Source organism: Lolium rigidum, chromosome 4, assembly GCF_022539505.1.
Source record: "Lolium rigidum isolate FL_2022 chromosome 4, APGP_CSIRO_Lrig_0.1, whole genome shotgun sequence".
In the NCBI taxonomy this organism is placed as follows: domain Eukaryota; kingdom Viridiplantae; phylum Streptophyta; class Magnoliopsida; order Poales; family Poaceae; genus Lolium; species Lolium rigidum.
In genome coordinates, this window is record NC_061511.1 from 282,102,922 (window position 1) to 282,117,886 (window position 14,965).

The 14,965-nt window shown below is 44.7% G+C and overlaps 1 protein-coding gene across 1 annotated transcript; it reads left to right on the forward strand.

The window, feature by feature from the left end:
• The first annotated feature begins 8,913 nt into the window (after positions 1 to 8,913).
• Positions 8,914 to 12,619, forward strand: LOC124707879 (probable magnesium transporter NIPA4). The gene is made up of 9 exons (XM_047239576.1): positions 8,914 to 9,088; positions 9,725 to 9,781; positions 9,890 to 9,980; positions 10,086 to 10,246; positions 10,364 to 10,491; positions 10,615 to 10,752; positions 11,028 to 11,120; positions 11,840 to 11,945; positions 12,041 to 12,619. The coding sequence occupies exons 1-9, from the start codon at positions 8,914 to 8,916 to the stop codon at positions 12,244 to 12,246; spliced, it is 1,155 nt and encodes a 384-aa protein (XP_047095532.1). The 3' UTR covers positions 12,247 to 12,619.
• Positions 12,620 to 14,965: the final 2,346 nt, after the last annotated feature.

Below are 14,965 nucleotides of genomic sequence, written 5' to 3' on the forward strand. Positions count from 1 at the left end.
GACACTAATTCAAGCTCTTCAGCTACTAGTACCGATCAAGCATGTCTATGGTTGATATACGAGATACAGTATTATATGGTTTGTTATAAACTTATAATCAATAGTTAACTTGATCTGTGCACTGAAATTCTTCCTCACCTACCTTGCTCTTTTCTACAAAGATGTTTCTTACTACTAGGTTAAATAACTAGACCCTTACCCTTGATGCAGTGATATTTACACGGATGATGGGGACAATTGACTTGTTGTTTTCTTCCATATCTGAGCCGCCACTGAAAAATGAGGAGCAATCAGCAATTAGTGCATCTCAAAGAGTTCAAAATTCGAGCAACAGAATCAATAGGGCCAGCAATGCTGAGATTAACACCCTTTCTTCAATAATGGATAGGTTGTATGTGTGGGAGAAAAGACTTCATAAGGAGATTGTGGTATGCTGCTTTTATTATATGAAGTGTCTTGCCTCATGTTTTTATCTGAATTCTGATATTGATCTACTCTAGATATATATCTAACCTGATAATTCTCTCGAACTTGATATAATACTTTCCATCTGTCAAACCTGTATGCGCTTAAATACAATTGGTTGAATCAACATGGTTAAAACGTGATCTAATTGTGGCGTTGAATTCAATTTTATGAGTCTACTCTGTCACGTTTTACATTTATGATTTATCATACACTTTTTTTGTAATCATCTCATTAGCATTTTTGTTCCTAAATTATGTCAGGAGGAAGAAAGGTTGAGGATTACATATGACAGAGAATGGAAGCGCCTAAAAGACTTGGATAACAGTGGTGCAGAGCCATACAAAATTGATGCCACACGGGCCTCAATCAGGACATTGCTCACAAGAATCAATATTTCCATTAGATCAGTTAAAGTTATTTCCAGGAGGATTCACATACTACGAGATGACGAACTACATCCGTACCTCGTTAAGCTTATTCAAGGGTATGTGAAATCTACTTCCACACTTTATCCAGTTGAGTGGGTCTTGAAGCTTTGAAACTCAAGCAGTCATTCTAGTTGAAGTTCATTGCACCTTGCTTACTTTACTCAAAAATGCTTCAGAGATATTATTTAGACTACTAATGCTTGGATTACTACCTTTAATTGTTTCATTAAGAAAACTGCAGTTTTTCAGCTGAAATGTTGCAACAATGACCAGTAAAACATGTTGCAACAAAAGATAGTGCATTGAAAAAACATTACTAAAAGCATGTATTGCTAGCAAAGTAGCGAATTATGGATCTATGAATTATCCGTTGTTATATAGTCTCTTCGGAAAATTAGGTCAGTACAGTTACAAGTAGTAGTCGAGAATAACATCCATTGTCAAGATGACCAGATGATCTATCTGATTGTACGGAGCAATGTTTCCCTCTTGTAAAAAATACTGAACAATGTGTTAAATATTATGTTAGGAATAGCAATATAGCTACTGGATGTCGCAACAATTTTACAAGTATTGTTATTATTATTGATATTATTATTCTATGTTAGCTATGGCAACATTTCCTATGACAATTATGTGAGAAGATTCTGGTAGCTCACACGATCGCTTCTACTACCTTAATTGATTCCACAGGGTTCCTCCCAAGTGGGACTTATTATCATTCATACAAATAGGACCTGTTTTTGTTGTTGCTTTCTTAAATAAAGTTGTTATTTTCCTGGCAAATAGCTATTGCCTTTGCAGTATTTTATTTCTTAATTTCTTTCCCGTGAAGAATCTCTCGTTCTCCCACTACTGAATTATTAAAAATAATCTGAGGGGACAAGAAGTAAATTGTTTTCACTATGATGCAGGCATGTCACAATGTGGAAATTCATTCTCGAGTGCCACAAGAAGCAATTCCATGCCATACTTGAAACTAAATCTCATATTCTCATCCCTAAGAGTGGTCCTGAAACAAACTCCTCCAAGGTTACACTGGAACTGGAAATGGAGCTTTTGAACTGGTGTTCCTGTTTCAGAAATTGGATCATATCCCAAAAGGCTTATATCGAAACCCTGAACGGCTGGTTAGTCAAATGGCTTCCCCAGGAAAAAGAGGAAACATCAGATGGCATCGCACCATTCTCTCCTGGTAGACTTGGAGCTCCTGGTGTGTTCATCACAGCTAATGATTGGTGCCAAACCATGAAAAGGATACCAGAGGACGCTGTTGTAGATGCAATGGATGCTTTCGCTGTTAATGTACACATATTATGGGAGCGACAAGACGAAGCGCAGCAGCAGAAAATGAAATCTGACTATTTATCTAGAGATTTCGCGAAGAGGCTGAAATCTCACGAAAAGCGGCAGGGCTTGCCTGGACATCCTGAAGTTGGAAAAGCAGTGTTACCCAATGCTGGCAATGACAGGGCAGTTGATAGCCGCATGGTAGCTTTGGATGCGTTGCATATGAGATTGGATGAGCAAAGAGCTAGGCATGAGGAAACAGTGAAACAAATCCAAGAGTCAAGTGCAACTGATCTGAAATCAGGTCTGGCTCCAATATTTGAAGCACTGGAATCATTTACTGCGGTAACTCTGAAAGGTTATGAGAATGTAAGGATCCCAACAGACAGTGGCAGAGTTTGACACCAGGGTCTTCTCCTTTCACATCTGAATCTTTATGGCCTGTACATTTAGAAGAATAGATGATCTTCCCGGTGATGGGTTCTCTTCACTTCATTTGCAAGAAAAGAAGGTGCATAGGTTCTTGGATGGGGCATTATTTGGAAATGGTTTCAGATGATTCTGAACGAGGGCTGAGGTAGAATTTCCTCATTAGCTATTGCTGCTTCTACCCAATGATCTGCCTGGAGCCTAGGAGTGAATCTAGTTGGAGCACCTCAAAGGAGGGCTGGCAATTTTGTAGCCGACTAGCCATTTTAGCATGTGTACATATTAGTTAAGTTAGTATTTTTTTTGCAGAGTAGCTTCTTATTTCTGTAGAATTTGACCTGTAAATTGTAACAGCTGTATTTATGCGCTGTTGTCCATTAAAAATTATGCACCGGATGCAGATGCTGTCAACCTTACTGAGCTGTCGTGTGCCGACGAGAGCATATCTTGTGTGGTGAAGTGTACTAACTTAGATGTCGTCGCCTGCACTAATCTTGTGTGCTGAAGATGAAGTACAAGTTAAACGCTGCCCTGTTTTTTATTCTTTAAAAAAATGTCCAAGTTAAAGCTTGAGCGACAGGTTTCTAAGAACTCTGTCAAACATCAAGCATGGTGCTGAAGAACTTTCTGAAATATCGTGTTCTTGCTATTAATTCTAGCTGACTCGATAGCAGATTTTAACAGTTCCACATAGACAACAATATTGCTGAACCTGATACGAAAGGAGAAGTCCTTTAAGAGCATCTCCAACAGCCGCACTAAAAATCGGCGCGTTATACCTCGCTTCCGCCGCGCTGTAAATGGATCCCACCGGATGCTGTATTTTGCAGCGCGTGCACAGACGGTACAATTGCTCCTCCATCGGGCGCACCAAAATACAACGCGTGGGGGCGCGGAAAACACCTTTCTACACTACTATGCATTCAACAAGATCAAACACTCACATATAATCATGAAAAAAATTATCTACCATAGTTCAAATGGATATAAAGTGCAATACACATCATATAGTTCAAGAACGACACATAACATGACGTAGTTCAACAACGACACACAACATATGGTTCAAATGGATACAAAGTGGAACACACAATTTGCATACCACAAATGCATCTCACACTTCCGCATTTTCCAAGTCATCTCCTTCTTTTGCTTCTTCTTCCTTGTCATCTTGGGTTGAAGGAGGAACATTAGGATCCATGGAGGCCACGAATCCTCCCGGTGGTGCTCCCATGGCTCTTTACACACCACTCACCGAGCCTCCCATAGTCCCCCAGAAGACTCCTCCATAGCTTGGTCCTCCCATGTTGGCCATGCCTCCAAAGCCTCACATGCCGGCCATGCCTCCCATGGCGGGCATGGGCATGCTTCCCATGCCGGCAATGGCTCCCATGGCGGGCATGGGCATGCTACCCATGCCGGCCATTCCTTCGGTTTCCTCGGCGGCGCGACGGAGGCGGCGCCAACGGCTCCGTACGGGCGTTTGGACGACGGCGCCTTCGGTTTCCTCGGCGGCACCCGTGCCTTGCCGGTGGCCTGCGCGGCGGCGGCGGCTATGTGCACCGTCGCGCGCGGCGGGACGAAGAGCGCACGAGCAGCGGAGGTTGTGTTGCCGGCGTCGGCGCCACCACTAGAGTTTGGCGCATGGGGCGGCTGCGCAACGGAGGCGGCGGCGGCCGGTGGGACAGAGTAGGGAGGGGTTGGTGGGGTGCCGGAGGTCGCGTCCATCGCCGGGATTGCGGCGGCAGCCGCGTGGAGGCAAGGGATTGGACGGTGGCGTGGGGAAGTTTCAGCGCGGGGATTCTTCGCGCGTGCGTCGAGCGATGCCGTGCTGTAGCTGGCGTCTAAAATTTAGCGGTTGGGATAGTGCAAACCGGCCCGCGCCCAAATTTTTTTTAAAGCGGAGCGATTTCGCCTCTGCGCGCTGCAAACCGGCGGTTAATATAGCGCACCGGCTGGAGATGCTCTAAACAGAAAACAAGTGAGGAGAGCTGCCAGCACTGGAGGGATTTGGGGCGCACCGGACAAAAAAACCGTTCCAGCCGCGTCCCCCAAAGCCCATTTTTGTGCGGCGCGCCCCGATACGGTGTCCGGCGCCCCGAGCCCGTCCCCGTCCCACAGGGGACGCACCGGGGGCACCGGACACAACGAAAAGCGAGGTGGGCTCCCACATGTCGGCGACTATTTGCATAAACCGTTGGTTCGCGCCTCTTTTCTCGTCGCTCCTTCCTTCCCGCGCCTCTCACCCCACCGCCGCCGCTGGATTTCCCGGCCGTTTGGGCGTCTGATCTCTGCTGAGAGTCGGCACCGTTGTCGCGGCTGGGGCTCCCGCCGGTCGTGGCGCCGCCGCCGCGTCGCCAGCGCGTCCCAGAACGCGCCGTCAAATCCGCCCCACCTCCGCGCACGGAAGGTGCTCGACGACTTGCCGGGTAGGCGCGATTGGCCGCTGTTTGTTCCGTCGTACTGCCTTGGCGCAATTTTAACCATTGATTTTGCTTTAGCCATGGACGGCGACGATGAGATGGTTGCCCTGGCTGCCGGAGGACGAGCAAGCCTTCGACGACGACCTGCGGGAGCATTTGCGATCATCGCGTCCCTCCAGGACATGCTTGACGCTGAGGCGGAGAAGAGGAAGAGGCCGCGCCGCGGAGGATCAAGGCCGGGAAGAAGGAAGTCCAAGCCCCGGCAGAGGATGGAGGGGATGCTGCACAACGACTACTTCGCCGACGACGCAACACAGGCCGACAATTTTCGGCGCCGGTACAGGATGAGCAAGGGGGCTGTTCATGAATATCCTCCACGGCGTTCGAGAGTTCGATCCCTACTTCAAGCTCAAGCCCGACGCTGTAGGCGTTCTCGGGTTCTCGTCCATTCAGAAGTGCACCGCCGCCATGAGGATGCTTGCATACGGAGCACCTGCCGATACACGGGACGACTACCTTCGCATGAGTGAGTCTACTGCCATTGAGTGCATGTACAAGTTTTGCCGAGCTGTGGTGGGAAAGTTTGGCAAATACTACTTGAGAGGGCCAAGCGAGGAAGAGGCTGCAAGGATCATGGCACAAAATGCTGCCGGAGGATTTCTGGAATGCTTGGAAGCATCGATTGCATGCACTGGGCATGGAAGAACTGCCCGTTTGCTTGGCAAGGTATATACAAAGGGCGTCATGGATATTGCGGTGTGGTGCTTGAAGGCGTGGCGGATTATGACCTATGGATTTGACATTCTTTTTTTGGCATGGCGGGATCACACAATGACATCAACGTGTTGCGGCGGTCTCCGGTGTTCGACGAGACTAGTGGAAGGGCATGCTCCACCATGCAACTATGAGATCAATGGCCACCAATATACCAAAGGCTATTATCAGCCGATGGTATATATCCAAAATGGGCCACTTTTGTCAAAACAATCTCGAATCCATCGAGTCCGAAGAATTCCCACTTTGCTACACGACGGGAGGCTTGCGGGAAGGATGTCGAGCGGGCATTTGGTGTGCTTCAAGCACAATTTGCCATTGTCCGGTGCCGGCTCTAAGCTGGTCTCACGACCAAATGTGGGAGGTGATGCGGGCTTGTGTGATCATGCACAACATGATCATCGAGGATGACCGCAAGAATCATGTTAGGTCACATGTTGGTCCCTATGAGTGTCAAGGCCCTCTTGCGGAGGTTGATCATGAGTTGCACTGCGATTTTGCTGATTTTCTCGCCATGCACGCAGAGATCCGTGACAGCAATGTGCATGAGCAACTTCAAGCTGATCTCGTTGAGTATTTGTGGAGGATCAAAGGAAATACTGTGGCACCTTGATGTAGCATCTAGCCCTATTTATTATATTTGATCACTTGTTTTATTGTTTGTTGTAATTTAATTTGAAAACAATCCTCGCAAACATTTTTATTCATATGCTACATTTGATAAATGGTTTATTATGTGTTAAAAAAGTATTTTAAATGTTTGGGGACGGCGTTTGGGGGACGCGGGCGGGAGCGACGTCCCCCAAAGGCGGCACGAACAAAACACGTCCCCCAAACGCTCAATCCGGCGCGGTTTGGGGGACGCGACTGGAGATGCTCTTAGGATGGAGGGGCGGGAGGCCTTACCGGCGGACAGGGGACGGCGAGTTGTTCGGCAGCTGCGCGAGCGCGAGCGGACGGCGGCGCGTGCGATGGGAGAGTAGACGGCGGCCCGATGGGGCGGAAGCAGCCGCGGCATGTTCGGGAAGTTGCAGGCGGCAAGGGCTCGATCGGGGACGGGGAGGCCGTGGCGTGCTTGGCAATTCCTACTTGCCGCTTAGTGCGTGCACAATTGCCCTCCGCACACCCCTCCCATTGCTAAACCGTTAAGTGGGCCGGCCCACATATTTCTTCCAATGGTTTAGAACTCCTTTGATTCAAAGGATTGGAAAAACAAGAAATTGAAAAATCATAGGATTGAAAAAAATATCATGTCTACTTGAATCTTATGAAAACATGAAGTGTGCTTGATTGTAGCAAAAAAAATTAATGAGGTATGACCTAATGTTATTTCTATAGGATTTACAATACAAGGTTCCTATAGAATTCGTTCCTATAATATAGGTTCCTAGAAATCAAATAGATGTGTATGAAATTTTTCCATAGGATCTAAATCCTACACAATTCCTTTACAAATCATATGAATTAAATAAGGTCTTAGGGTCTTAGGGAAGATTTGTAGGGCTTTCGAGTTCTAACTGGTTTCTTCCACGGTTTTTCTGGTTTTCATGTTTTAGGTTTTTGATTGGTATTTATCGTCGCCCGCTACCAAGTTATAATATTCTCGCTACCATTTTAGTAAGATTTATAGTGAGGGCTCGTTTGATTTGCAGGATTTTCAGAACGCGGGAATAGGAAAAGCACGGGATTGAAATGACATATCCTCTCAAATGCTATAGGATTATGAAACTACATGATTTTAGATCCACGAGCGTTTGATGGCACATAAAAAACCAAAGAAATTTTTAAAAGAAGTAGAAGTGTAGGAGAAAATTTTCTCTAAAACATAGTGCAAATGAATCCTTTGTCGAAATTACAAAGGATTGCAATCCTATGAATCAAACACCGTTTGTAGAAAAAAAAAGTCCTATATATCCAAATCATACGAAAATCCTACACGCTTCCTTTGAAATCAAACAAGCCTAAACGTTTATCAGGTAGCGATGGATATGTCATCACACGAGTTCGTAGTAGAACGTTAGTTCGAAGAGTGGCATTGAAGTGTATTAAGAAGTTAAATATGACACACCATCAAGGTGCAATAATGCATGGCCTACATGATAGGGAGTTGCACTCAGTAATATGACAACCAAGCGAGATAATCAGTCGGCCAAGCAGCTACAATACGGTAAAGAAGTGATTATCGAAACATAGCTAGCTTGGATATAGATCTTTATGAGACGAGTCCATATGTGTGAAAAGGTTGCAAATTGTATAGACGTTTGAAGTTTGTAAAAATTTCATGTTTGATTCAGAGGAATATTGCTGACATCATATGAAGTGCCGGCATGCAAGCCTATAATTAGAGAAGTTCTTGTGAAGTATATATGAAAGAACATTGGTGGAACAGTAATCAACGACCCACTTACAAAACGGGAAATGGTGAGATGACAAGGCCTACCTTACAACAGAAACTTGCTGTTGGATGTTCCTTCATACGGAGAAACACCTGTCAAATCAAGACCACGAAAAAGGTATAGCACCAAACCATTTGCGCTACGCTGGTACACTCACAGTCTCACACAGTCACACGCCAACACACGATCACCTTTTTTTTTTTTTTTGAGAGAAACACACGATCACCTTACGAGAGAGGTAGACATTGGAAAAAAGCAGAGCGCATTAGGCCTGCATTATGCACACAAAGCTTGACAAAAATCAAACCTTACTACGGAGTAGTACACCCCTACCCGCTGCAGAAAAATCCACCGTGTTTTTGTTGTTTTGCCCTCCAAAACCACACAAAGAAACACCACCGTGCGGCGCACAGCGATCTGCCGCGCGGCTTGGCTTTCCATTCCTTGTCGACGACGTCGTCGCCGCAGTCTTTTTGTGGTTTTTGCCTTGCGGCCTCTGCCGCGCGCCGATACCTTCTCCTCCCCCCGCCGCGAGCTCACAAGCCGCCCAAGCTGCCAAGCAGCAGCAGCAGCAGCGGCACGCCGGCGGAAAGCCAGCATCTTCCAGATCTCGCATGCGCGGCCGCCGCAGGAGGAGGCGGAGGGGCAGGAGGAGCTAGCGGGACCCGACGAGCCGGCGTCGGCGGCGGCGGCGGACTCCCTGAAATGGGCGGAGGGGACGGGGCAAGGCTGGGGCACTGGGTGGTGTCCTACACGGGGATGTCGGCGGACAACATCAAGGGGCTGCTGCTCGCGGTCTCCTCCAGCCTCTTCATCGGGGCCAGCTTCATCGTCAAGAAGAAGGGGCTCAAGAAGGCCGGCGCCTCAGGCGTCCGCGCAGGTGCGCTCCCCCGCCCGCCACCTCCCTACTCTCTCTCCCTCTCCCTCCCTCCGCCCTGCTCTGCTCTGCTTTGCCCCCCGCCTCGTTCCACACTTGCCAAGCGAGCAGCTTTAGGCCCTTCTCCTGCTGTCGCCGCGTTGCTGGGCCTAGATCTGTGCGGAGCCGCGCGAGATTTGGATCTCGCTTGCGGCGGCGGCGGCGGGGCCTGGACGCTGGATAGGTAGGACTTTGGAGCACATTGGAGATCGGGATGGTTGTTGAGATTATGGATTGAGACGTTCTTTGGGGCTTGAGCTGGTGTGACGGCTTGCTTGCTCCTAGGATCAGCTTGCTTGCTTCATGCTGTCCCCGAAGATCATGATTAGTTCTTGTTCCTGCAGTTTCTATCTCACATTGAGCAATTTGGACAAGTTCATTCTCACTTGCTCATGTAATTTTTTGCAACCGGAAGATAAATGCAATAGAGTCCTTCTGTTAGCTTGTTGTCCTTTGAACGGTCAACATATGTTGATGATCATAAGCTCTGTGCTAGGTCAAACTGTCCCTGTTTCATCTGTGGTGTATCAATCGTGCAACTGCCATGTAGAAAATGCTGACATTTCCCAGTGTTTATGCTTACTTTGCTGGTTTGCACAGGTGTTGGTGGCTACTCTTACCTGCTTGAGCCACTGTGGTGGATAGGAATGATAACAAGTAGGTGTTTTTCCTTGATATAATGAATAGCCGTTTCGTTCCGACACAATCTTTCGCTTCCGTTACCGTATGGCGGCGGGGCGCTAACGATGTACCATTCATTTCCAGTGGTTGTTGGGGAAGTCGCCAACTTTGCAGCCTACGCTTTTGCTCCTGCCATCTTGGTCACTCCACTTGGCGCACTTAGCATAATTATTAGGTAAGTACTACATTTAATATGATCTAGAACTGGTAGGTACACTGAAATCTTTGTGTTGCTTATGCTTTGAGTAGTTCTGATACTTTTAGCATGTCTGTGTTGCAGTGCTGTTCTGGCACGTATCATTTTGCGGGAGAAGTTACATATATTTGGTGTACTCGGGTGTATTCTGTGTGTTGTGGGTTCGACAACAATTGTGCTACATGCTCCTCAGGAACGTGAGATTGAGTCTGTGGCAGAAGTGTGGGATCTTGCTACTGAACCAGGTTTTATTCTGCATTCCATAAGCTGCATACTAATGTAGATCATTATTGATTTCATGTTGATGTATTAGCCTATTTCTATTTATCAGTGATACTGACGCTTAAACTTCTATGTTGCAGCATTTCTTCTTTATGCAGCCGTAGTGCTTGCAGCAGCTTTTGTGCTCATATTCCATTTTGTCCCGCAGTATGGTCAGACACATATTATGGTGTATATTGGCGTCTGTTCTCTTTTTGGGTCTTTATCGGTATGCTTTCACCTCACTGATAGCTTATTTGTATTCAAACAACTGTTAAATAGCGCTGTAGAAAAAACTCGTCTTAACTCTACGATTTAACTGTTTTTTTTTGTATTCTGCTTGGTTTGGCAGGTCATGAGTGTCAAAGCTCTTGGGATAGCGTTGAAGCTGACATTTTCAGGGATGAACCAGCTAGTTTATCCACAAACATGGGTGTTTGTACTTGTTGTAATTACATGCATTGTAACACAGATGAACTATCTGAACAAGGTACGATTGATGTTTATGTTCATGAGTAGTTATGGGCGTTGTAAGAGAATAATTTCCACACATAGCATAGACCGAATAATAATGTTGCTACATGGATAATAATGTTGCTATGTCAATATCTTATACTACCTAGGTTCTAGTTTATTGACGCGTGGACATGCATACATCCTGCAGTAGCTAGCATAGATTTCGTGTCGATTATATCCGGACGGAGGGAGTACATGTATATGTTATGTTATACATTACATTCAGCTTGACATTATTTACTTTTGCAGGCCCTTGACACATTCAATACTGCAGTTGTTTCGCCCATTTATTATACGATGTTTACATCGTTGACCATTTTGGCTAGTGTGATAATGTTCAAGGTAATGGCTTTGGAGCTCAATCTATTTGTTTATATAATTGACATCAAGCGTTGTTTATATAAGTCGATGTATGGATCTTGTTTATTGTTGGAATGTGCAGTAAATATGCTAGATGTCAATCTTTACTTTGAATGAGTCAGATCGTGGCGTTAATATGTATCAAAGTAATCTTGAGTTATTCTTTGTATTGCGTGTTTAAATATTCTGTCCATAACCTTGCAATTTCGTGTTACCGACAACATTCAGGTTTTGGCCTTGCTACATTAAACTGTGCAGCCATCATTAAAACAATCGCTCAAGTTTGTATTCTCCTTTGATAGTGCTGTTAGTTTTTTCTTGCTGATTAATATCCAAATTCTATTGTAGTAAAGGGTTTTGGACCAAATCCTTCCATAGTAAGGGTTGAATGGCCTATTGCTGTGGGCTGAGTTGAGACTAGTTACATTGCTCATGGAAGCCTGCTGCTCCATTATGATGACGAGTTCGCTCTGTCAACATGACTAAATGCAGCATATGTTGGTTAAAGTCCCGGTAAAAAAGTAGGTCAAAGTGTGAATGGCTGAGAACACGATTTTGAAATATCAGTCAGGTCATAATAATGCCACACGAAGTCTATGCTGGATAAGCTAATTATCAAGTGTCCATCTGTTAATCCAGTAGCGCGTTCTACTCAAAATCCTACGGAATCATTTATTAGTTTCAGCTATAATTGCATGCAGGACTGGGATCGTCAAAATCCGACTCAGATTGTAACGGAAATGTGTGGTTTTGTTACTATCCTTTCTGGGACATTTCTTCTTCACAAGACGAAAGATATGGTAGATGGTATGACAACATTTTCTCTCGAACCTTTTAAAAACACTCTCTTTTTTTACTTGGAATGGTACATATCTGTAATTTACTATCCCTTGGCATGACAGGTCTCCAGCCCAACTTACCTATCCGGATTCCTAAACATGCGGAGGAGGATGCGTACGGGTCTGAAGAAATTCCTCTCAGGTCTGCTGCCGATGGCATTCCACTCAGGTCACCAAGAAGCACAGAAGGAATTCCTCTCAGGTCTGCTCCTGATGGCATTCCGCTCAGGTCACTGAGGGGCACAGAATCACTTCGCTCAACTGGATGACCTGCCCATGGTTGCTCAATCCATGACGCTTAAAGGCAACCTTTGGTCAAATCATGGTGCTTCAAAGCTCAATGCTGGCCATGATTGTCCTGAAACCTGGGAAGGGAAGAATCTCCATTCTTTCATTGGATACAACTCCTTAGATTTTTGACTGTAGGATCGAAAGGTAACGGCTCGGTGCCCCTTGTAATTTTTGAGACATTGGTCTGGGGCTTATATTAGTTATATACATCTCTGGTAAGGAAACTAGAATGGCCAGTGACACAAGTGAACATACCGCAGTGAGCCATATGGAACTGTGTGTTCTTTCACATACAGTAGTTGTTCAGAATACAATCAATACATGTCGAAATGAAAGAGCGCATTTTGTCAACCATGAGTCCAGTTCTATTACGACAAGATTTGCTGGGCTCCGGTGATATGGGGCAAGCGAGGGGACACGCCTTCGGCTCAGGCTAGTGTGTCCGTTTGTATTCTATTGAGATCGAATTTTTTTTTTGAATTTTTTTCTTACATAAATTCAAAGGTCACACCGCAATCTAAACAACTCTGACAAACGAACGCAATCGTTGGGCTGCCGTCAGATAAGTAGCGCATCAGTTCCTCCGTCTCAATTTACTAGTCTTCCTCGTATCCCTAGGTCACCAATTTAACCTATATAATTTAAATTATATAATAAAAAAATTATATTATTAGAAAATGGAACATCTAAACTTTCTGATGATATACTTTTTATAACATATAACTAATGCTAACTTGATTAAATTTGTGACCTAAGGGTACGCGCACGCCTAATAAACTGTGAGAGAGGGAGTAGCTAGGTTCATCAGTCCATTCTTCGATAAAGTTAATATCGCGAAGATAACAATTACATTTAGTTTCTGCACCGACACAATTCGTAATGACAGTACGGATGTACACAACTAAAAAAGAAGAAATGAAAGTCCTGCAACGATGTACCAGATCTTACGACAATAACACAAACACCACTAAAACAACATCCAAAGTTCATGTTTTCACGTCTTCAAGAAGAAAACAGTGCACAAGCGCTATCGTCATCCGATCGAAGATCTTAGGTTTTCGCCCTAAAGATACTCTCCACTTTCAAAACAATGCCTTGAAGGCTAGACTTTGAATTTTTACCCTCGAAGATAAGACTTTGAACTTTATCTGTGTTGTCGCCCCCACGAGCATCCGTTGCTACAAAGCCCAGGACACCAAGCAAATTCCTCCCCGAGCAGAGACTCGAACCACCATTGCTAGTTCTCAATACCCCGATTCCATAACATGACTTCACCATGGACCAAAACATGTCCCCTGGCAACAGATAGCAGAGCTTCACGCCGCGCCCTCCATAACCAAACGGTCGGAAAAAAAACATATGTGCATACTATGGAGTTCGCTGGAGCCTTCTGGAACTCAACACTCCGACTAGATCAAGGAGGACAGACTTCAAGTGGATCATCATCTTCACACAAGAAAAACCCTAGGACTACCACCTTCATTCAAGGTCGGGCCAGTGGCCCACACACCCCTAGTAGACAACAGAGGAGAAGACAAATTCAGGAGGATGCACAATACACGCACGACCGCTAGACGCGGGCGCTGCTCTTCACCGACCAGGTCGGGAGCGCGCGCGTCCCGCACACCCTCGCGTGCCCGTGGCGGCTAGTCGGGCCACGACGAAGGATCAGGTAATATCATTTTTCCCTTTTTCTCAGTTATTTATTTTATGTTATACAAAATCTGATTAATTGTGAAAAATAAAATTTAAAATATTCAAAAATTTCTTCAAGATGTGATAATTTGTTAGATCCGAAAAAACTGAACTTGTTTTTTTTAAAAAAATTGAACATTTGTAAATTTGCGTAAATTTATAAAATTAAACATTTTTTAAAATGTGAACATTTTTATAATCTGAACAAATTTCAGAAATGAAATTTTTTGAAAACTGAACATTTTTTAGGTTTGAAAATTTTTCAAATCTGAATTTTTTTTAAATTTGAAAGTTTTTTAAATTTGAACATTTTTTAAATTTGAACAGCTTCCAAAAACTGAATATTTTTGAAATTTGAACATTTTGAAAATTTGAACAACTTACAAAATCTGAATAATTTCAAAATTTGAACATTTTAAATTTAAAACATTTTAAAATGTAGAAAACTGACAGAAAAAAGAAAACCAAACAAGAATTCTGAAAAAGGAAAAAACCCTCTGGTTAAAATAGCCGGCTATAGCCGATAGTGCGGTGACCCAGCATACCACTGCATGTTGTAGTATACAAGTCGTTGATATGATCTTTGTGAAGGGACTTTTTCACAAATTGCCATATCCCTCAGAGTGGTACAACAGAAACATTGCAGGTCATAACACTCCATACTTTATTACAAATATTGTCTTAACAAGTTGGTATTCTCACAGGTCCTATGAGAACACCCTAAGATACTACTTAAGTACGATTACAACTCATAACAATATAAAAGAGAGCTCAACAACTTATTTAGGTAAGTTCTACGTTGCTCGGCTCTATGATGCTAGGGTATGTCACTACTCCTCCACCTCCGGTGTCATACGGTCCGTAGACTATCCCATAGTCTACGCCTTCCCTCCACTCGGTAAGATCGAGGTTCTTCGTAGACCAGCTCGTAGCTTCCTTACGGTGCTCCATCGTTGATGGCCTCCACTTCGGATCACGGTCTAGCAAGGGTGTCGAAAGAAA

Bases quoted from the DNA above. Each gene is read 5' to 3' on its own strand.
- LOC124707879 (XM_047239576.1), top strand. From the start codon at position 8,914: ATGGGCGGAGGGGACGGGGCAAGGCTGGGGCACTGGGTGGTGTCCTAC. The intron at 9,981-10,085 runs GTAAGTACTACA...TCTGTGTTGCAG, and splicing joins GCACTTAGCATAATTATTAG to TGCTGTTCTGGCACGTATCA. The intron at 10,492-10,614 runs GTATGCTTTCAC...TTGGTTTGGCAG, and splicing joins CTCTTTTTGGGTCTTTATCG to GTCATGAGTGTCAAAGCTCT.